Source organism: Quercus suber, unplaced genomic scaffold, assembly GCF_002906115.3.
Source record: "Quercus suber isolate HL8 unplaced genomic scaffold, Cork oak 2.0 scaffold_13, whole genome shotgun sequence".
NCBI lineage: Eukaryota > Viridiplantae > Streptophyta > Magnoliopsida > Fagales > Fagaceae > Quercus > Quercus suber.
This window is the reverse complement of record NW_027069478.1, coordinates 62,210-86,008: the sequence shown is the minus strand read 5'-3', so window position 1 is coordinate 86,008 and position 23,799 is coordinate 62,210. Positions and strand designations below refer to the sequence as shown.

At 37.3% G+C, this 23,799-nt stretch overlaps 1 protein-coding gene across 1 annotated transcript in view; it reads right to left on the bottom strand.

The window, feature by feature from the left end:
• Positions 1-1,258: 1,258 nt before the first annotated feature.
• The window catches only part of LOC111985143 (protein EXPORTIN 1A), a gene marked incomplete in the record, with an annotated part of 30,212 nt that continues 7,671 nt past the window's right edge, over positions 1,259-23,799 (bottom strand). The window contains 14 exon segments of the mRNA XM_065779500.1: positions 1,259-1,845; positions 2,450-2,554; positions 2,645-2,782; positions 2,890-3,027; positions 3,108-3,215; positions 3,435-3,545; positions 4,047-4,113; positions 4,621-4,803; positions 4,889-4,969; positions 5,051-5,136; positions 6,522-6,611; positions 6,755-6,835; positions 6,921-7,019; positions 7,199-7,264. Coding sequence (XP_065635572.1) covers positions 1,723-1,845; positions 2,450-2,554; positions 2,645-2,782; positions 2,890-3,027; positions 3,108-3,215; positions 3,435-3,545; positions 4,047-4,113; positions 4,621-4,803; positions 4,889-4,969; positions 5,051-5,136; positions 6,522-6,611; positions 6,755-6,835; positions 6,921-7,019; positions 7,199-7,264 — 1,476 coding nt within the window.

Sequence of the window (23,799 nt, the reverse complement as noted above, 5' to 3'; positions counted from 1 at the left end):
AAAATGAGTTGTTATATACTAAAATTTTGGGTTTTGAGGAGGTATATGCTAAAAATTTTACTCATGATGGGAATGCTCTTACCCTGCACTGCCTCTCCCACTTACTAGAATTGAATGGGTCTAGTTTCAAGTGAGAATGTGAGATACTAGCATTAAAGATACTCTAATGAAATTTTAGGAGTGTTGGGAAACCCAACTTTTGCAGCAATTTTATGAAACTGAAAAGAAGTAATAGAGCGCATTTGCCTTGAGATTTTGTGGGAAAAATGAAAAAATCAGTGTTTTTAAATAACAACGCGAAGAAAGTTGGCATTTAGCTTTATTATTTAAAGAAAATTGCATTTTAAAAATCAGGCAGACACTGAATCTTCAAATCGTATCTCATAGGGTGCTTTTTCAAAAACGTTTTTAAAAGCATAATTGCGTTTTCATTTTACATTTTTTCACCGGTATGGTACTTTTTCTCAGATTTATCACTCTCAATTACTTTTTTTTTTAATTAAAAAAAAAAAAAAAAAAATCACGTTCTCAAATCACTATATATTTTGAAAAAGCTAACAGACACGTCTATTGTGGCGTTAGTGGAAACAAGACTATGGAGCGAAAAGCGAAAAGAATCAGCAACTCTCTCCATTAGCTTTTGAATATGTTTGCCGCTAGAATGCTGTTGGCTTCACGGGAGGAATTTGGCCCGTGTGAAAGTGGAATCCAAATGATTTGGAGCTAAATACAACTGGTCTCTTACCTACTCTCCCTACTTTTTTTCATTCCCCAACTTTTCAGAGGTCGCTTCTTCACCGTCCAACCTATCTATTATTTTTTATTCCTGGCTTAAACCTCTACATATATCTTTTAACTCCCACAGTCCACGGTCTCTCCTCTCCATTTCCGCCCAGGGTATAAATTTTCTTCTCCGGCTAAATGATAGAAACTACTCAGAACCACAAAGACACCGAGTTTTGATAAATAATAACAACGAAACAGCATGCCAAATATCTAACTGACATTTAGTCCTTTAAAGTTCCAATCTGCTTGAATTTCTGTGACTACATACACCAGTTATTGAATTGACAGATTGACAGATTTAAGGCATAGATATTTGAGGAACTCTTAAGAGTCCAGACTAATATTACTGTCGAAAAAATAAACCCAAATTAATATGATAAAATCAGAAGCAATAGAATGCCATACATGGAAGTGCAATCAGTACTTGAGTTCACTAAAAACTTTTAAATAGTAGGGGAAAAGAAAGAAGCCCTTAAACCAAACACCAAAACATATCACATTCTATCAATAAAAACCGATTGAATTTCTACACAACCCTCCAGGGTTAGTATACGTTACACCTAAAGATGAATCATCAATACTTGAAAATGAGCCATTTAAACTGTCTGCATCTCATCCTGCCAATACAAATATTAAGCTGGATCCAGCAAAACCCGTATAATGACTCTTTTTATCCCCCTAACATTAGTAACTAAATAACCTACACACAGCCACCAATAGGCAGTATCGCCGGCAGCCCAACCATTGCACCCAGGTACCTTAACTGATTTATACAAGGTTCAACAAGAAAACTCTGGGGAACAGGAGGGACACATAGGGAAAATTGCTCTTTTCTGCTCGTATCCACAGAATCTGGTAAAAATGAATCAAGGTGCCCGCTTGCAACTCTTGAGTTATAGAAGTCCATGACATTAGATTCACATCAGCATCAGCCATTTATGAGTCCAACATCTCATCTTGTATCTCATTGGGTGCAATAAGCCCTGGAATGGAAAGCATCCGCTGTCGCTCTCTTTCTCTCTGAGCAGCAGCCTCCTCTGCATAAAGGTCTTTGTTGTCCTGCACGAAAATAAGCATTCACAGAACGCACACCCATTGTCAGTACAATTTGAAGTAAAAAATATTCCTAAGACAAAGAAGTCAAATCGTTCACAGAAAATCATACCAGATCACAAATCCAAACACCAAGTAAACTACAAAGCCTATTATATATTTCAAACAGCCTTACTCTGGACTTCAAAAAAAAAAAAAAAAAAACCAAATATGACCCCTACACTTAATTGTTCCATTTTAACATTAAGGATGTTTTAACCATCCACTAGCGAGTAAATTATGTTATTTTACTCAACCAAATTCACACAAGGCTATTATACGCTCAAGGTAACAACAAAGAACCACATCACTTGGTTTAAAAAATAAAGCAACATTTGTAATGCACAAACTATTTTCCTGAGTTGAACCTTTTCGGTGAACTAATTTGGTCCCTCATACCATTGAGACTGACTTATCATTCGATCTTAAGCTTTAAAATTAGAAATAAGCACTGCCTCAAGTGTGCAAAAATTAAACTCTCAATCACCATACGAAAAACTAATATTTTCAATAAAAGACAGCCATTTAATCTTTCAAAGGACGAATATAGCAGCGAAGAACAGATCCTTACCTGAGCTGAAAACTCTTTTGACTGCACAAGAAAGTCTCTTATATGATTTTTAAATGCAGAGAGCTCATTTCTTGACTCAAACAGTCCATTCACAAATTGTGTGACCTGAAAGTTCCCTTTCAAATTAGTCATATGCAATTGAGGGAAAAAGGCAAAAAGGAACAGGGGAGGGGATCAAACTTCTTTACGATATACCTCTGCTGCAGTCATGTTGGGGAATGAAGTGCTCAGAAGTTTTATTGTGTACTCACGAACAAACATCGTGTTGTTTGGATATGGATAAGGAACTGTGGCAACATCCCACAACGGCTCCGTCAACCCACCAGACTCCACCTGAAGAAAAGAAAATAAAAAGGGGGGAGGGGGTGGGGGGGGGGGGGAAGAATCAATCATAGTAACTGTATGCTTCTCAACTATTTAAGGCATTATGAGATAATTACCAGGCAAAACAAGTGTTGTAGCACCAAGACATGCAACTTGAAACCGGGTTTATGAAAGGTGTCCGTCAATACAGCAAATATTTCTTGCTCAATTTGCAAAAAGTATGACTGGTAGAATTGATTACAAAACTCGGAATTCTGAAAATTTACCAAAAACACTGTTAGCATCCCGCAGTATAAAACATTAGCAGGTTTCCAATAAAATAAGTAAACAACACCTGAAAGTTCTTCAGCATCTCCAATAAAAGATTCAGCCCAGTTTCAGCAATATTCCTTTCTGTATGCCGAAATGCCCATATAATGGAATCCATGACAAGCTTCAGTTGCTGGACAACAAAGAGAGAGAGAGAGAGAGAGAGAGAGAGAGAGAGAGACAAGAATAAGTTAGCTCATTTGAATGAGTTAAAACAACACACTAACATGAAAAGAAAAAAATAAGCAATAAAATTATGTACACAGGAAACCTCATAAAAGAGAAACTAATCATATCAGGGATTCAAAAACAATGTTAAAAGACGGATACACAAGAAAATTTTAACACAAACCTGACTTGATAAACGAATCAATGCAGGAAAACAATGTGTAGCAATTGCACGAAGTAATGAAAAAAACTTGAGCCGATGCTCTGGGTAATCTTCAAAATTTTTTGTGATCATCTGCGGCAAAAAGATCCTTAACATGTTAGCCAAACAACTGAAGCACGATATACAGTTTAAAATTAAATTTATACATAATGGTTTCAAATAATTTGCACTATGATACATATCACCAACACACAAAGGGCTATAGAAACAACTTGTCAGTCGCCACATAGCCTAGTGCAAGTAAAACATGCAAGAATATTTCTTTACAGTTGGTAAGACATTTAATATTAAGGTTGCATATACTCTAAAATATATAAATAAATAAATAACTGATATAAAAACAAAATGGTGAGAAAAACCAATATCAGAATGTTACATGAGAGAACTTACAACATTTTACAGCTTTTTTTTAAATACAGTTCAAGATGTTCAACCAGTTTATGTAGCAAAGTAATTACCACATACACTGGTTGGACATCTTGGTCTATGTTGAAAAGTGCAATCAACACCAAGCTCTAAAAGAGCCCCACAAAAGATATATAAAACAAGAAAATATATTAGCTAAATCCTGACCTCCAATGTGCATTGGAAAACTGCTTCAAATATGCGAGGCACATCATCAATCATTGCAGCTTTATACCTACATATGAAGGATGGGGAGAATGAAACATTAAGGAAAGAAAAGATCTCTACCTCCCAGTAAGGCAACAAGGGATCAGAATAAAGTGAAAATATTGGAAGGGTGATGGAATGTCAATTTATCCCTATAACAAGAAGATCAGAAGATCTAGAACAAGAAATAAAACACAGAAATCCTCGGTGCTGAAGTTCAGTTGACATAAGGCTTAAAATAGGAAAAGGAAATTTGAATGTAAAACAGAATTAAGAATTACGCTATTCTCTGAACATGTACACCAATATCTCTAACTCCAAATTCTATTGGAAGGGGGAGTGTTAATATACAAAAAGTTTTATTTTTCCAAATCAAAATAGTGCATATATGCCATCATTAATTGTAGTCAAGTAAATTGTCATTTGCAAGTGAAACACATTTGCTTCTCCCTAACAAAATACAAGAAAAGTTATCTAAAAAAACAAAATACAAGGAAAGTTGCATAATCAACACCATGAGAAGAAGATTGCGTACTTATTTATTATTGTGGCAAAAAGTGAGAGAACTTCTGATTCCCTAGCATCAGGCAAGTTCCTAGCATAGTCACCAAGAACAGGATCCATCATCGGGGGCACAAATTGTTTTCCAATTTGTGGTTGATCTTCTGCCTTGTCCAAGAATGTCTCAATGAGCTTAAGAGTCTCTCTTTTAACCGACCTGATTCATGGATCATATTGAAGATAAGATAAACAAGATATGTGCCTTACATAGCAAACTAAAGGAGAATCGACATAAATGTTACCGTAAAAGTTTCACATAGGATGTTTTAGATGCAAAGGGCCCTCCTTCTGCAATGCTACTTGATATAAGCTCACTGTACATTCTGTTACAAATATTTAAACACTCGTTAGATAATACCAGCAATAAAACTAACTTTTATAAACATAAATGTAGATAACTATACCTGTAAACGTTAAGCATGTCCAAAAAGATCAGAGAAATTTGAGATAAAAAATATGTTCCAAGTGAATTGGCAACGCTAGTATTTGTCTGCAAAGCAACAATGACTTCTTCAAAACACACTCCACAAGAGGCACTTTAACAAACAAAAAAATCTGACAGACAAACGCCACAGTAACAAATTAAACACACAGTTGAGTGGACACGAAAAGTTCTTCAGAGAAGGCTCTTCAACACGAAAAGTTCTTCAGAGAAGGCTCTTAATAGACACAATAACGAGGTAATTTGCAACAAAAATTAGTACAATATATTTTTCTCAATAAGGTCGTGTATAAATTCACAGTTTCTAAGATGCATCTTAAAAAGGGTCATATAGGTGCATTTGAAATTTGAAAAGTATGAAATAAGACATCATCCATCAGACAATGAACTTACCAACAATTAAACAAACCAGTACGTGAGGAAAAACAGGTTAAACCTCAAAAGTCAAAGAATGAAACATGGCATTAGAAGAAGACAAAATAATACTTCGAGAATGATGGGAAGATTTCTGCAAGAAAAGTTACCCCATCATGGACACAGGAGTCCGATTGTGCATTACTGTAATACAGCAAGGAGAACATGCCACTTCTCACAGCATTTAGAGTTTACAACCGCATACCAGAGGTGGCGCATCATTTCAAAACCCACTTAATATTACCCACAACCAAGCCACCTGGTATACCCACCAATCCTCACCTTGTCCATACCTAAAAAGCCAAGACTAGTAGAAACAACACTCAAACATAACTTTCTATTCCACAATTTCCAAAGACCACAACAGAAACCACACTTCTCATTGATTTTTTTTTTTTTGGTTAACATTGGTGTCCAGGACTCTCAAGAGGGCCTTGACTTATCCCCCAGGCAAGTGTAGTTCCCCCATTACACACACACCTCATGGATCGCATGAGGCCAGCAAGACAAACCTCTTCAGGTTGACACTGACGTTATAAAATAAAGAAAACCAAAAACTACTGGGGGGGGGGGGGGGGGGGGGGGGGGGTGTGGACCCCATACTGGTTCCACAAGAAACTCATACATGACTGAATCAAATAAAATTTTGCACAATAAAACTAGCCCAATCTCACACATGCACACAAGGGTTTGAACAGAGATTTTAAAACCAGTGTCAATTTAGTATGTTTCAGATGCACCCCCTTAACCGTTCCCTTGTCCCATAACCAAGACAGGCTTTACTCTCAAGCTGTATACCTGCCATTCCCTGATTAAGACTTCTCCAAACATTCCGATCAGCTAGGGGCAGGGCCCAATCGAAAGAGTGGAATTGCCATTACTAAAATTTAATCTGAAGCACCAATGAGCCTCTTAAAGCCATTAAAAAAACTTCATAGATTAGTTTATATGTGTATCTTACATACAGCAACAATCAAATAGATCTAATGGAAGTTTCAAGGTTGATTAGAAAGCAACACCTGCAATATATTAAGCACAGTCCGGATTACGTCTTGATCCTTCAGGAAATCAACACTTTGACGCGCCTTCCCTATGATCTCAACCCATTTCTGCATCAAAAGAAATGGTGTGCAATAGCTTAAGCCACAAGCTAGGAAGACATCTAGTTTTTTGAGTGTGTGTGTGTGTGTGTGCGCGCGCACGCGCGCGAAAGAGAGAGAGTTGGACAAGCAAATTCCAAATCAAAACAAACCTGATTTGGGAGCTCCATCAACCTCTGAAGGTATTCATCCCGCTTCTGGGGATCAGATTCCGCTTGTATCATGTGACCAACCTGAAAATAAAAAATAAAAAGAAACAGTAAAATCTAGCATAAATCCTCTGTTAACAGATTTAGTAAGGACATATAAAATACATACAGATTCATAGAATGTATGAATCTGGTGTGGCTCAAGATCAGCTATGGTTGTCGGAAGGCCTGTTAGAAGTTCAGACACAAATGGTTCATTCTCTCCAACCTGCAAATAAGAGACACATATCATCAACGTGTAGTAAGTTTCCACATCCCCCCCCTTCTCCTTTGTGCAAGCGCATGGGGGGTGCACATTGCCAAATAGAAACTCATGGGTCACCGTACCAGAAATATACAAGGCTTTGAACACCAACTGAAATTAGAAAATTCTAAAGCAAATGTTACCTGTACAATTACAAACTTCCGCTTGCACTTCTGAACAATTTTCAAGAATGTGTCACAGGCCATATCCTGAAATGAATTCAATACATGGGTTTATAAAGCAAGAACATGGAAAAATAATAATAATAATAATAATAACATATAAATTTATATAAAATAGAAAAAGGGGGGGGGGGGGGGGAGGATATATGACAGATTGAAAATTGGGCATATCTTTGAAAATGTTTGTGTTCAAAAAGGGAATCCCCAACTCATTAACATAAGCTTAATTTTAAATTAGACAATTCAGAAATCAGACACAGCCCAGACACACCACAAATTGCAAATATTTGGTATCAAGGAAAGTTTTCAGGGGAATCCATGCAATTTATATATATATGTGTGTGTGTGTGTGTGTGTGTGTGTGTGTGTGTGTGTGGCAACATTAATTCAGTCCAAAGGTTTCGATATAATAAGACCATTGTTATACAAATGGTAGTAGAAGGGTGGAGATAGAAAAGAAACAGTAAATCTTCTACTTTTAGACTGTACTTCAGGAATCATTTTCTATTTTGTCGAATAAATTAGGACATAATTTTTATACGACATTACCATCCACAGAGACATTCTACATTATGTACAAGTACAATATTTGTGCAGACACATCTAAGACAAGGATACAGATATATGCATTGTTCAAAAAGGGAATCCCCAACTCATTAACATAAGTTTAATTTTAAATTAGACAATTCAGAAATCAGACACAGCCCAGACACACCACAAATTGCAAATATTTGGTATCAAGGAAAGTTTTCAGGGAATCCATGCAATTTATATATATATGTGTGTGTGTGTGTGTGTGTGTGGCAACATTAATTCAGTCCAAAGGTTTCGATCTAATAAGACCATTGTTATACAAAATGGTAGTAGAAGGGTGGAGATAGAAAAGAAACAGTAAATCTTCTACTTTTAGACTGTACTTCAGGAATCATTTTCTATTTTGTCGAATAAATTAGGACATAATTTTTATGCAACATTACCATCCACAGAGACATTCTACATTATGTACAAGTACAATATTTGTGCAGACACATCTAAGACAAGGATACAGATATATGCATTGTTCACATACAAAATCCCCGCAGCTCATTTAACACATAGATATAGACTTAATACATAATTTCTTGACAACCACTCCCCCCCCCCCCCCAAAAAAAAAAAAGCCAAAAACAGCAATAAATTTAAAAATGTATATCTTTCATGGCTTTCAAAGATTTAAAGTATGTATGCAGAACCTCCCATTCATTTACTTCTAGTCCCTGGCTTAGCATCTTATACCAGAACATGAAACTTTACAATTATCAAGAACTCAAAGCAAAACCATACAATAATAATAATAATAACATATAATTTTATATAAAAATAGAAAAAAAAAAAAAAGGGGGGGGGGGGGGATATATGACAGATTGAAAATTGGGCATATCTTTGAAAATGTTTGTGTTCAAAAAGGGAATCCCCAACTCATTAAAATAAGTTTAATTTTAAATTAGACAATTCAGAAATCAGACAGCACAGACACACCACAAATTGCAAATATTTGGTATCAAGGAAAGTTTTCAGGGGAATCCATGCAATTTATATATATGTATATATATGTGTGTGTGTGTGTGTGGCGACATTAATTCAGTCCAAAGCTTTCGATCTAATAAGACCATTGTTATACAAAATGGTAATAGAAGGGTGGAGATAGAAAAGAAACAGTAAATCTTCTACTTTTAGACTGTACTTCAGGAATAATTTTATGGGGGGAACCCAGAAATTTTTTCAAAAAAAAAACCTATAGCCGCATTTTTAAAAACGTGGCTATAGGTCCATGGTTGTAAGTGCAGTTTAAAGCGGGTCTATAGCCTATAGACCCGCAGCCCTATTACTGCATAGTATAGGCCTGGTTTGAAATGCTACTATAAACCCCTTTTTTGTAGTGACAATAAATAATAACAAGTATACTACCGAGACCTTAATGGAAATATCATTGCGGACACAACACATTTAATATTGTATTTATTAAATACTTGCATATGACTTACCACAAGATAAATGACACAAGCCAAAACAATTGTTTTGAACCTTCCCAAGAAGGAGTCGGCTACAGAGGCTGAAAACAACGGGACGATATTGGATACGCTAGTCCAAATGTTTACATTCTTAGCCGTTGTGGATGTAGGCTGATGAAGTTCATTTGTGAGGTATGTGACGAGGTTTGCAGACAAGCCAAAGAACGAAAATCGCTCTACTACTGCAATGACTGCAAGCAAAAGAAAGTGAAAATTAAAAGAGTTGAAAGATGAACATAAAGCACAATTAGAGAGGAAGTGTTCTTACATAAGAGGAATATGGCAACTTTCCAACCACCCTTCTTGGAGGGCTTTTGTTGTGCAGAGTTGACATTCTTGTCATCTTTATGGCTGTTATAAGTCATGACTAATTGCTATAAGAAAATGTTCGATGTTGCTCTCTGGACAATTGGGTCCTTTTTTATGCATGAAATGATGAAATGCTCTTGGAGTCATTGACCACACTGACGTGCATTATCCAAATGCACGCTAGCTTCTAAATAACAATGAAGGGTGAAAACGATTGAAGAAATAGTAATATGACACTTTGGTACAACACAGAAGGGGGAAAATGGTTGAAAAAATAAAATAGTAATATGACATGTTTGATACACTAAATAAAGACCACAAAATGAATAGTAATTTTTATTATTAAGAATAGAAAATGGACTAACGCGAAACTTAAGGGGTCGTTTACTGTCAAACGTAGACTATAAAGGAATAATAATATTTATTATTGAGAATAAAAAATGAAATAAGGTGAAGCTTGAGCAGGGCTTGAGTTTTTAAAATTTCCATTAACAAATGCATTTGAATTATAAATATTCTTAAAATTTACTCCCCGGCCCCTCCTAAGATTTTGGGAAAAAATAATTCCTCAAAATACATACAGTAATTCTTTTTCATTCTTTTTTTTTTTTCTTTTTGAATTTCCAACCGACTAGTTGACTGTAAGGTGCTTGACAAATTATCTCCATTTTAATTGAAATTAAATATATATAAAAAAAAAATCATATTCCTTGCTTAGTAGTTTATTTGTTATAAGCTCAAGTGTAACTTACAATAAAATAAATGATAGAAGAAAAAAAGGATTGTCTTGAACCGACCAAACAAAAGGAATCAGCAACAAAGGCTCCAGAGAAACGGAAGAAACAAGATATGCGAACCCAAGTGTTGACATTCTTAGCCACGGTGGAGATAGCCTAGGAATGCAAATCGCTCTACTACTTCTGATAAGGGGAATTTTTAATTAGAAAAATAAAAGAAGTTGTTGATCTCCAAAGACTCGTCAGCTCTATTATGCATATTGAAGACATCACGCAAGATGAAGCCGTCAGTCTCTAAGCTGAAGACAATAAGCTGAAGGCAGTAAGCTGAAGACAATAAGCTGAAGGCAGTAAGCAGAAGAGTAAGCTGAAGACATTAAACCGAAGGCAATAAGCTGAAGGCAGTAAGCATAAGAGGAAGCTGATGGGAACAAGCTGAAGAAGGTAAGCAAACCTCCGTCGGGATCCATTAGTAAGTGACAATGTTAGGGAGTCCACGAAGCTCACCGCATAGCCGACGAGTTGACCTTAGGTAATGAAGATGGGTAGCCGATGCTAATAAAGCTGAAGGGAGTAGGCGAAGCTGGCGACCCTAACGTTACTACTTGATAAGGGTGAAATTGTGAATGTGAATACTCATAAATATAGTATCATGAAGTAACGTTCAAAATAGACCCGTCGGCCTCACTTGTCATAAATGGAAAGCTGACACTACTAAGCTGAAAGGAGTAGGCGAAGCTGACGACCCTAACGAGGTAGTAGGCGAAGCTGACGACCTTGACGAGGGAATAGGCAAAGCTAACGACCCTAACGAGGTAGTAGGCGAAGCTAATGACCCCGACGAGGGAGTAGGCGAAGCTAACGACCCTAACGAGGTAGTAGGCGAAGCTAACGACCCTGACGAGGGAGTAGACAAAGCTGACGACCCTAAAGCTGACGGCTCCAATGTAACTTGGCCATCACGCATGAGTATATAAGGAAATGTTTTGTATCACACGCTTAGTGTTAGTCTCCTACAAGGAAAGGATTCTGCAATATACGCTCATGAGGATTCCTATAAGGAAAAGACTTCTAGCCTAAGAAAGAAAGGTCAACCCTCTACTAATATAAAAGCCCCAATACCCTCACAAACCAAGATACACATAATTGATCCCTCTCTAGCACTCTAGAGTGGTAAGAAGTTCTAACTTGATCTTCAGAGGATATTTGGCCGACACCACACCGGTGCTCTCTGTTAGGTCCTCTCTTTTCTTTGTGCAAGTGACGCTTCGAGTATACGAGTATTGTGTGGCTCACTGGTGATTTTTTCAGCATCATCAGTTAGCACCGTTTGTGGGAAACGTTTTGTTGCGATCCACAAGCTATACTATAGTTTCCTAGACAAAAGAGTTACATGGTGCTCACTCGCTCGATGGCAATCACTAACGACGTTCGAGAAGAGGAACCACCCACGACCGCCTTCAAGAGACAAGTTCAAACTCTCGCCATTGCCGTGGAATGCCTCACCAAACAAAACCACGACCTGGAAGAACAGTTGCGCCAGAAGAATGCAACACCGAATAATCAAAGAGATGATTAAGAAGGAACCAACGCAGAAAGAAGGAACCAAGAGGGACTTGAAGGCAACAACGCCCCAGGCCAACAAGAACGACAGGATACCAACCGTCCCTTCGGCTTAGATACAACACCCCCTTACATGGTCGTAGAGATGCAGATGATGAAGGAAAGGATGGACCTTATGATGAATGCCCTTAAAGGACGGGTATCCAGCGACCTCGACGATTTGGTCCACCGAATCGATTTGCCTTTCACCACCTCCGTTAACTCCTTCCCCCTTCCACCAAAGTTCCGTATGCCGCAAGTGGAAAACTACGACGGAAACAAAGACCCTCTAGATCATTTGGAGTCCTTCAAGACCCTGATGCACCTTCAGGGGGTACCTGACGAGAGCATGTGCAAAGCTTTTCCCACTACGCTGAAGGGTCCCTCAAGAATATGGTTTAGCAGGCTAACGCCTAACTCCATCAATACTTTCAAGAAGCTAAGCGTCTAGTTTGCTTCGCACTTCATCGGGGGACATTGGTATAAGAAGTCTACAACATGCTTGATAAGCATCAAGCAGGGGGAAAATGAGACGCTAAGGTCTTACATAGCACACTTTAACAAAGAGGCGCTTTCAATTGATGAAGTTGATGACAAGATACTTGTAGCTGCTTTCACAAATGGGCTCCGGAAGGGTAAGTTCCTATTTTCACTATACAAGAATGACCCAAAGACTACGTCGGACGTGCTTTACTGGGCAACCAAGCACATGAATGCTAAAGACGCGCTTCTGACTCGAGAGAAGAGAGGAAGGCAGAAGGATACGCGACAGGACAGAGGGCGAAAAATGGCAAAAACTGGAGACATTGGACAAACAAAAGCTACACCACTCGTTGAACACCAAGCACCTACGGAAGTACTACCAGTAAAAAGGATGGCATAAAGAGCAGCACCCCTTTATTGTTAGTTTACCTTAGTGAATTTTAGCTATATTCTTCAGTTTTTCTATTTTAGTTTTTGCTACAATAACTTTTTTAAAGCCCAAAGGGCAAGTCTTTGTTTTCTTTTTAAGAACTACCTTTTCTATCAATGCATGGTTTATTATAATAAGAGGAGTTTATTTAGACATGGCCAAAGTCGCCTGCGGGTGAACGGTCACTACGCTAAGTCACCTACAGGTAGACGCATGGCCAAAGTTGCCTACAAATGGACGGTCACTACGCTAAGCAACCTATGGGTAGACGCGTGGCCAAAGTCGCCTACGGATGAATAGTCACTACGCTAAGTTACCTACGGGTAGACGCATGGCCAAAGTCACCTACAGGTGGACGGTCACTACGCTAAGTCACCTACAGGTAGACGCATGATCAAAGTCGACTATGGGTAGATGATCACCAAACTAAGTCGCCTACAAGTAGACGACCAAAAAGGTGACGAGGCACCAAAATTTAGTTATCTCAATTAGTCCACGACCCCAAGTGGACGACTCATAAGGCGACGAGGTAACAACACTTAGTCACCTCTACAAGTCCACAAAGTGGAGGAATCCAAGTCTACAAAGTAGACGACTCTAATATTAAGTCCACAAGATGGACAATTTCACCCAGGAGGATGAAAAAATTATGAAGTCCATAAAATGGACACAAAGTGGACAACCATGTGTTATTAAGTCCACAAGCTGGACGACCTTATTAAGTCCACAAAGTGGACGACTCTATTAAATCCATAAAGTGGACGACATTGATGAGTCCAAAGTGGACGACCTCACCCTAAGTGAATGAAAAATTATTAAGTCCACAAAGTGTACAAGTTTATCATTGAGTCTACTGCTAAGTCCACAAAGTGGACAAATTTATTACCAAGTCTACAAAGTAGACAAGCGTAATTCCACAAAGTGGATAGGCCTATTGCCAGGTCTACAAAGTAGACGAGTTTAATATAAATCCACAAACTTGACCAAAGTCTACAAAGCAAATCAGCCTAAGTTCACAAAGTGGATAGGCATATTACCAAGTCTACGAAGTAGACATGCCTAAGTCCACAAAACGGACGACCCCTCAAAAATGAATGAGCTTATCCATAAAGTGGACGAATGTATGACTTGTTCTGCAAGTGGACGAGTCCATCAAGTAAAAGCAAGCTGACACCATTATCCACAAATGGATGGATTTGTGAACAAATCCACCAGTCCACAAAAAGGACGCATTCAAAGAAGAAGATGGTTTGAAACCGTTAAAGAAAACGTGTCTAAAAGACACCTTAAGTGGATGGATGCACCTTAAATTACCAAGTACGAATGTATCCTAACATACATACAAATGCCAAGGATAGACACATATGCCAGATAAAAAGTAACGAGCGTAAAATACTACAAATAAAGGAGCGGGCGTCAAATGTTGTCTGAAATTAGCTTACATTTACAATAAAGAAAGAAAAAAGCTTAAATTCATGAAGCCAGGGGGTCTTAAGGCTTTTCATCACCCTTTGGAAAAAGGGCTTGGACGCCTGGAGCGGAAGGGTCTTCGGCATTTAGGGTCTTCAGCGTGAGGGTTTGCCGACAGAGTCAAAGGGATGACGAGTTGGTCCACAACAGGCTGGGCAAGGAAGACGCTATCATCTTTTAGGTCCGCCACGGACTTGGTAAGATTGTCACCTTCCAAAATAACTTGAACTCTTATTAAAAGCTTGGTTTTGTATCTACTCTATGTGAAACACTATAAAGAAGTAAACTTTGACATTTTAGTTTTAAATTATAATTTTTAACTTCTGTAGTCAAACTAAGGAGGGTGAAGCAAAATTTTTCTAAAAAAAGGGAAAAAGGCTTATGGATTTTATGAGATGTATATGTGTTGATTGTGATTTTTATGTTGTAGAATGATGAAAAGAACTGAGAAGGAAAAAAGGACTTTGTTTAGGATCCACTTGAAAAAGGGCAGAAGCCTAAAGGTTGCTTCTAATGTTGCTGCACTTGGATGATTCAAAAACTATGTACACATGTGCTTATGCATTATATGTGATGTTTTGTTTGGCAAAATTTACATTTTTGAGGTTCTTCAATAAATGAATTTTTTTTTTATAGAGTTATGTGTATGTGTAATTCTTATTTATCTTAATTCTTACCTATCAAAAACATATCATCTATCCTGATACTGGAATATCTAGATGAAGGATTTGCACTTGATCTATTAAGACCAAATTCAAACATGCAAGTTATTTTGCTACCAATAAAAAGCTGGACAATTCGTAACATGCAATTGATTCTTTTACCCAATTTTGTAGTCTAATTTGCAAATGATTCTAATTGTATGGCGTGACAATTTATAACTTTCTTTGGATCCAATATATAGATATATATATATATATATATATATTTTTTTTTTTTTTTTTTTTGAGTTGATCTCATTTTTAGCAACTTTCCCGTGCCTCGCACGGGTTAGCGACTAATAATATATTACAAAAATGTTTTTGGTGCTCTATGGGCAATTGGGTCCTTTTATATGTATGAAACTCACTCATTTTTAGGACATTTATTTTGGTCCTTTAAGCCGGGTCAACTAGTGCATTAAATTTTTTGATGCTATGGGATATTGGTCATTGAACATACATGCATTGGCCCAATGCATGGTTGTTTATTTTTTTGGATATAATTTTGTTTGTTTTTTAAAGAATGGTAGTTTCTGAATCACAAAAAAGGGAAATTTCTTTTCTTTTTTTTTTCTTTTTTTTGTTGATAAAATAAAAGATACCCTGACAACTTATCATAATTTAGTGTCATGTAACATAAAACATGATAGTTCATGATTTTTGTTTTTTTTTTTTTTTCAAAAAGTACGTATATAACAAGTTAAAGTGTATTTAATATTTCATTAAAAATTTTAGCATTTTTATAAATAAAACCATATCATAAACAAGTACATTCACAAAAGCACGCACAATCAATATGAATTTATAGATGCGCTTCAATAAAAATTATTTATTTCTATTAAAAAAAAAAAGTATTCTCATAGTAGATTTCTTTTCTATACTATCCCGAATTGTGGCTTTATAGTTATTGTCTTAGTATGGGATAGATCCTAGTTTAAACTTTTAAGTGATGATTTGACACTAATTTGAGTTAAGTACAATTACTTCCTACTACTTACGCTACTAGTGTGCTAAGTGATGCTAGGGTCAAGTTATGAATCACCTCACTTAATTAAGTCAGAGTAGTGACTTCTCATCCTAGTCTAGACTCTTCAATATTGGTTCGTCAACAGATAAATGACTTATTATGTGCTCAATTAACGGTAGAGATTATTTTAGCATGGTAACAAAATATAAAGGACTAAATTAACACATTTAAAATGTTAGGTATCAAAATAGTAATTTTCTCTAAAAAGTATTAATATTTTGTTCATTGCTTTTTTTTCATTCATACTTTGAAACACCCCAAAATAAAGTTAACTATCAATGGTAACTAGAAAGCATTAAAGATGGGGAGAGATTAAAACATAAACCTCTTTTCTTTTTTGATAAACGAGATCAACATAAACCTATTACTACATTAACATAAAACATGCATTTTAAAGTGATAGTAGTTGGTTTGGAATTGGATATCCAACATCAACATTCAAAGATATTCGTTATGCCCTACATGGCCATGAGGTACTCTCATATTATCTCCCCATCCACGTACCCATTGATGGCTCCCAACTCCTTTTCTCCTGGAACATCATCTTCTTCAACTTTTTTGTACACAAAACACTTAGCAATCCATACATAAACACAAAAATTCAAAGAACTTAACCCAGCCAGCACCCAATAAAAGTAATCCAGATGCGCACGATTGATATTGTCACCAAGCCATTCTTCACCATTCCTTGAACTGATTGCTTGAACCATAGAAATAATTGCACTGCTAATGAAATTTCCAACTCCTGTAACACTAAGGTATAGTGCTGCTCCTAAGCTTCTCATTGCCTCTGGCATTTGAGCATAAAACAGTTCTTGGAGCCCAACAAATGTGAATATATCAGCCAAACCAGCAATTATATATTGCGGTAGTAGCCACCACACTTTCATTGGTACTATTGCTTTAGGGTGGTCCAATAGGTTATACTCTTTTGCAATATTGATCCTTTTAGCCTCTACTAGAGCAGACACAACCATGACAAATATTGAGAGAAATAGACCAATGCCTATCCTCTGTAGCACAGTTATGCCAGATAACATTAAGCAACTCAACCATATGGGGAAAAGGCGTAGAACAAGCTTCACTTCTTCCACTTGATTTAAAGAGCATAGCCTCCAAGGATCTCGGATTGTTCTCATGGCATCGAGGTTGTCAATAATCATTGCTTTGTCCAAACATCTGCAATTTGTAACTTGCTTATAAGACAAATCCTCTCTTAAAGAAAATTAGAAAGCAAAAACATGAACCACCAATTCTAAGTATAGTGCCAAAATAAGCAATACCATATGAGCATTTAATCATTTTATCAATAAATATATTTTTTTAACTCTCCTTTACATGTGAGTCTAGACTTCCTCATAGTCAGTTCAAGTCCTAGGCCTTAAGCCCACACTTGTTCCAATAATTTTTTAAAAGTTTTAAGACCCCAATTAAATAAACAAAAGGCCCAAAATTGTAGAATGGATTGAGTTTTGAAAAAGAAATAAAATATGAGGCTTTTGCATTCTTTTACCATCTTCAAAAAGGCCCCAAATATTGAGCCAATAAAAATTTAACACAATTAAAATCTTAAACTATTTCTCACACACGCACGCGCACACACACAAAAAAAATTTGTTAGGAGTCTATCATGAATGGGCCAAACAATTATTAACAATCAACTTTCCTAATTGAATGTTAATCATGACAAGTTCAAGACTTCAAGCCAAGCCCAGGGATCAACAGCGTGGGAATAAGTTTGTCAATAGTACCATGGTGTTTTGAGTGACTTTCCAAGTAAGTGGATAATAAAATATAGGTACAGATGTTTTCTCTAGTCTAACATATATAAAATATTGTTGATGATAGAGATAAAAATATAGGGGTAACATAGAAACCAAATACTTGTTAAATATCCTATCAGATTGTGACCACTAAAAGTTTCTAGATTCAATCTTGATAGGCTTTGTCATTTTTTAGTCTTGGATGTGTATCATTGCAGAGCATTGCATGAGTGCGCCCATTTGAATTCACAGCAGTGGCCGTTCTAGGAATTTTGTTTGGAGGTCACTACAAAATTTTAATAATAAAAGAACTTGAATATATTGAATTATCGAAAAAAATAATAATAATACATAAAGTTTTACAATTTTATTCTACAAGTTTTTAAATTTTGAATGTTACATGATAGTTCATGAAAGGGTGAGAATACACGCTAAGATGCCTTTGGTGATTGAACGGGCCGAATATTGCCCGCAGACGTCAGGATGGGCGAGCCCGTCATTTGCACGGGCCTCCAGTGGACGGATCTCGTGTGGACGGACCGGATACGGACGGAGCGAAGGAAGGTGGGCTGGTTAAGCCATGGGCCTGTTGGACCCCTTAGTGGGGATATATGGGCCCACTCTCATAAGGCCCTAAACAGAGTCCTTGCGCTAGTTGGACTCTGGAAATCTTATATATTTGGTAAAGATCTTCCCTATAATGAGGAAATCTATCCATCACGTTTAGGATTCTACAAGAAGAGTCCTATAAGGAAATGACTTCAGCACCAAGAAAGAGATGTCAACTCTCTACTACTATAAAAGCCTCAATACCCTCACAAACCAAGGTACGCATTATTTTACCCTCTCTAGCACTCTAGAGTTGTGAGAACACTTTCTGACTTGACTTTCGAAGGGTATTTGGCCGGCACCACACCGGCGCCCTTTGGTAGGTTTTCTCCTTTACTTTGTGCAGGTTAACATATAAGCGAAAAGGGCATTGTGCGACTCATTGGTGAACTTCTCGGATTCATCAATTCATTATGAATATTTATTGCTAATGTGAGTAGTTATGAGTGTATGATCATTTTATTTTGTTAAGTTTGTCTAACATTTTTATCTTTATACAGTTGTTATTATCTATTTGACTTTGTTTTCATAAAAATATTTTAGACTAAATGACTAATTTCAACTCATTAGCTTCATATTAATTATTAACATACACAATCACACTTATTTATACATAAATTATACACTACGTGTCTACTTAACCGAATTTTTTTTTTTTTAGACAAGTCTACTTAACCAATTAAATGCTTGAATAATCATTTTTTTATACAAGACAAAAATTCTACTCTAGCCTAATCTAAGTGTATATGTGTGCGAAACTCCCTCCTAGAGACTTGAATCTCGGCCCTTACCCCCTACACTCCACAAACACTTATACTTGTGAAGTGACCATCGCACCAAGGGTGTGCGGTGGTCATACTTGAACAATCATTAACTTTACAATTGTTTTCTTGAATTTTACTAACTTTATTATAAAAAATTTTATAATATGATAACAATACACACACACGTAAAATAAAAAATAAAAAATAAAAAAAAACTCTATTTCTTAATTATTAAATTATATAAAGTTATATTATATTTATATTGTACATATAAACATCTACACACATCATAATTTATACAAATATGTAACATTATAACAAAAAGTAATGTACACAATTAATATTAAACACACTCACACACATATAATATAATTTTTTTTAAAAAAAATTACACTTACAATTCATAAACACTTACTCTTTATTCAGTTTCTCAAAAAAAAAAATTAAAAAATAAATTAAAGTATTAAGCTAAAAAAAAAAAAAAGTTATATATATATATATAACTTTTTATTTTGAATCAGGGGGTTCACTTCAACCCCCTGAATTTGCTTTGGCGCCGCCCCTGATTCACAGACACAAACCTCAGCTGATTTGTATGGGTCAAAGTCCCGAGTCTAAGGTTGACCCACTGCATGGAGCACATCTGCATGATAAACATTATAACTGCCGCATTCAGCCACGCGCCACTTCCTCGCGGCCGCCAGGAGTGCCTTTGCCACTGTAGTTAATGGGCTCCCGAGGGGACCTTGCTTACGGTACCTCTTGATTCCTATCAGGAACATTTAGTGACACTGACAATGCTATTGCCAACATCCCAATTCCTGCAGCCCAGCCAATAGTATCCTGAAAGCATAATATATGATTAGAAAATTTTGCAAGTGTAGCCAATTGAGGAATTGAAAAAATAAAATAAATAAATGATGTAGCAAAGTTGTAAGTTACATATATGGCTATATATTAAGAAAATGAAAAATAGAATGAGTTCAATTTTGATAAATTATCACTTACCTTAAAATTTTCTCATTTATCCTAAAAGTTCAAATTGTTATAAAAAGAAGAATTTATTTATTTAACTATTATTTTAATAAATCCTAGACTTTTCATGTGAGTAAATTTTAAAAATTGTGTGCTTAGCATAAATTAAAAGCTTGGTTTTGTATCTACTCTATGTGAAATACTATAAAGAAGTAAACTTTGACTTTTTAGTTTTAAATTATAATTTTTAACTTCTGTAGTCAAACGAAGGAGGGTAAAGGAAAATTTTTCTAAAAAAAAGGAAAAAGGCTTATGTATTTTATGAGATGTATAAGTGTTGATTGTGATTTTTATGTTGTAGAATGATGAAAAGAACTGAGAAGGAAAAAAGGACTTTGTTTAGGATCCACTTGAAAAAGGGCAGAAGCCCAAAGGTTACTTTTAATGTTGCTGCACTTGGATGATTCAAAAGCTATGTAAACATGTGCTTATGCATTATATGTGATGTTTTGTTTGGCAAAATTTACATTATTGAGGTTCTTCAATAAATGTTTTTTTTTTTTTTTTTTTTTTGTGGAGTTATGTGGATGTGTAATTGTTATTTATCTTAATTCTTACCTATGAAAAACATATCATCGATCCTAATACTGGAATATCAAGATGAAGGATTTGCACTTGATCTATTAAGACCAAATTTGAACATGCAAGTGATTTTGCTACCAATAAAAAGCTGGACAATTCGTAACATGCAAATAATTCTTTTACCCAATTTTGTAGTCTAATTTGCAAATGATTCTAATTGTAAAGCTTGACAATTTGTAACTTGTTTTGAATCCAATATATATATATATATATATATTGAGCTGATCTCATTTTTAGTAGCTTTTCCGTTTGTCGCACTGGTTAGCAACTAGTGATATATAAAAAAAATGTTTTTGGTGCTCTATGGGCAATTGGGTCCTTTTATGAGTATGAAACTCACTCATTTCTAGGACATTTATTTTGGTCCTTTAAGCTGGGTCAACTAGTGCAGTAAATTTTTTGATGCTATGGGTAGGCTTGTCCACGAGTCGGTCTGGGTCGGGTTTATGCCCAACCCAAAACCGACCCGATCAGTTCGGATCTCTAATTTCTAGACCCGCCTCCGACTAGTGAAAAGAGTCGGTTCGGGTGGTCAGAACTCATCGAATACCGATCGGTTCTCGGTCAAAGTTGAAACTTTCGAAATAATGCCAGATTTTCGAAACTATGCCAGATTTTGGTCAAGATTGGGCCGAATTTGCCGAGATCTTGCTGGATCTCAAAGAGATCTCAACAAATCTCGACAAGATCTCGCCCGATCTCAACGAGATCTCGGTGGATCTTGCAGAGATAAGCCCAGATCTCGACTAATCGGACCAAAACGCCGGCGAAGCACACCCATCGGTGGAGAACAGCTACTTCTTTGGTGTAAATACGGTCCGTTCGGTTGGGGATCGGATTTTTGTGCTTAAATCCATCATCCAACCCGCTGGTATCGAGTTTTGGGGATGGAGACTCGCTACCGACCGTCACCAACATCAGGTCAGTCGGTTTTCGTGCCGAGTTGGTCGGGTTGGGCGGGTTAGTTAGGTACCGGGTTTGGTTGGACAACCCTAGCTATGGGATATTGGTCATTGAACATACATGCATTGGCCCAATGCATGGTTTATTTTTTTGGATATAATTTTGTTTGTTTTTTAAAGAATGGTAGTTTCTTGTAAGGACTCGATTTTGATTAACCCTGGGTGATGGGTTTTTAGCCCAATAAGCCCAAACAATAAATTTATAGAGAGTGGGTTTACAGGCTTAGGTGCTAGCCGGCGATCACCATGCACAAACTTTTTCTTATAAACAAATGCTAAGTGTTTCCTTACAAATGGGGGAATGCTCCTCGGCCTGTGGCCGAGGAGGCCTTAATGTTCTCTCTTTCTCCCCCCTCTCTCTTTGGCGTTACTAACTTTTCTTTTATAGTTTTCATCTTCCTATCTCCTGCTTCCATCTGTTGATCGTCTATTCGCTTTTCTTCTGGTTGTCCGTCCCATCAAAGGCCTTATCGGCACTCAAGTGGCTCACTCTAACCAACGTTATCCTGCCAAGGGGTTACCTCCCCATTAATGCGGCCAGGGGGGTTAGTTGAGCGCATTAAATGCGATAGTGACCGCTTACCTTGGGGTTAGCCTCTCCCCAAAATCACCTTTGTCAGGCCGAGGACAAGGTATCATCGGCGTGGATTTAGGAAAATAGGCTCTCCTCCCCTTTTCCTCAAAAATAGCTTGCGCTCCTCGGCATGGACCTTGGGCCCGCTATATGATGGGCCGAGGCTATCAGGCCCGTGGGCCTCACAATAGCCCCTCAAAACTCTGCTACACGTTCCCTCGAACGGGGAGGAGGGTTTTGATACATGCGGATCCACTGGGCGAATGGCCTTACTTCAGTTTATACTGATGCTGGCGGCTTCTTGACTGCCCGATGTGCGTTTTTAGCGTTTCAAGACTTAATGGGCGCCCATATTAGATTTTGGCGGCACCACGTTTCCCACTTTCAACGGCATGATCTTTTGCTTTTATGAGCAAACAGTTACATTTGGGGAACCTAAGGGGGAGTATAAATACCTGTTTGAACCCAAGGGTTTCATCATTTTCGCGCTGACAATTACTGACGCGTATAATTTGAATCTGGCTCGACTTGCACACTATTTGAAGGGTTCCGTCATATTTCTGTAAGTCTTCCTTTCCTAGTGATCCCAAATTTTCTCGATTTCGCTCTTCTTTTTCTCGTTTAGAACTTTTAGTTGTCTTTGGGGAATGGGTAAGTTTAAGAAGTTGGTCGAGTCCGATGAGATGATGAACAAATTCAGGGTTGACTATGGAATACCCAATAATGTGAATTTGAAGTATTGTGAAGAGGGTGAATGGTACCTTAGGAGGAGGGAAGGTGAAGTTGTGATCCCGATAGTTGCTTTCGTAGAAGGAGGGATGAGAATCCCTATGAGGGCGGTAACCCTTAATTACCTTAGGCATTTTCGCCTGGCCCCTACTCAATGCGCCGTGAATGTATTTAGGATATTAGGGTGTGTAGATACCCTGAATGAGAAAATGGGGCTGAGACTGACTCACCACGATGTGAACTAGTGTTATAACCTTCATCACCTGAGGGGTAAGACATATTATATGAAGACAAGGGACGATAGGTTTCGTCTTATCCAGTGTCTTCCTGATTCCAATAAGGGGTTGAACCAAGATTTCCTCATAGTGTCGGGAGAGTGGCACGACGGCTTTCATTGCCCAACGGCAGAGGGGGAGCCAGGTAGGACATCCAAAATACAAGATAATCTAGGTCTCAGCATTTTCAAGTTCTATACCTGTATACTAAATTTGGTTGATTAACCATAGGAATTTCGCTTTTCTTTTCGCAGACCCACACGCTTTTGCACGTCATTTCCACCTGGTTAACAAAGCGGATTTGGAGACCGTTCTCAGGTCGGACCTTTTCTTGAACGAACCTGATAACCAAGTCAGAGCTGCTCATAAAATCCTCGGGTGCGACCCAGCTCAGACGTCATTCCCAGTTCCTCAGCACGTAATTAGAGCTCGTGACCCTCGGCTTACGCAGATTACCGT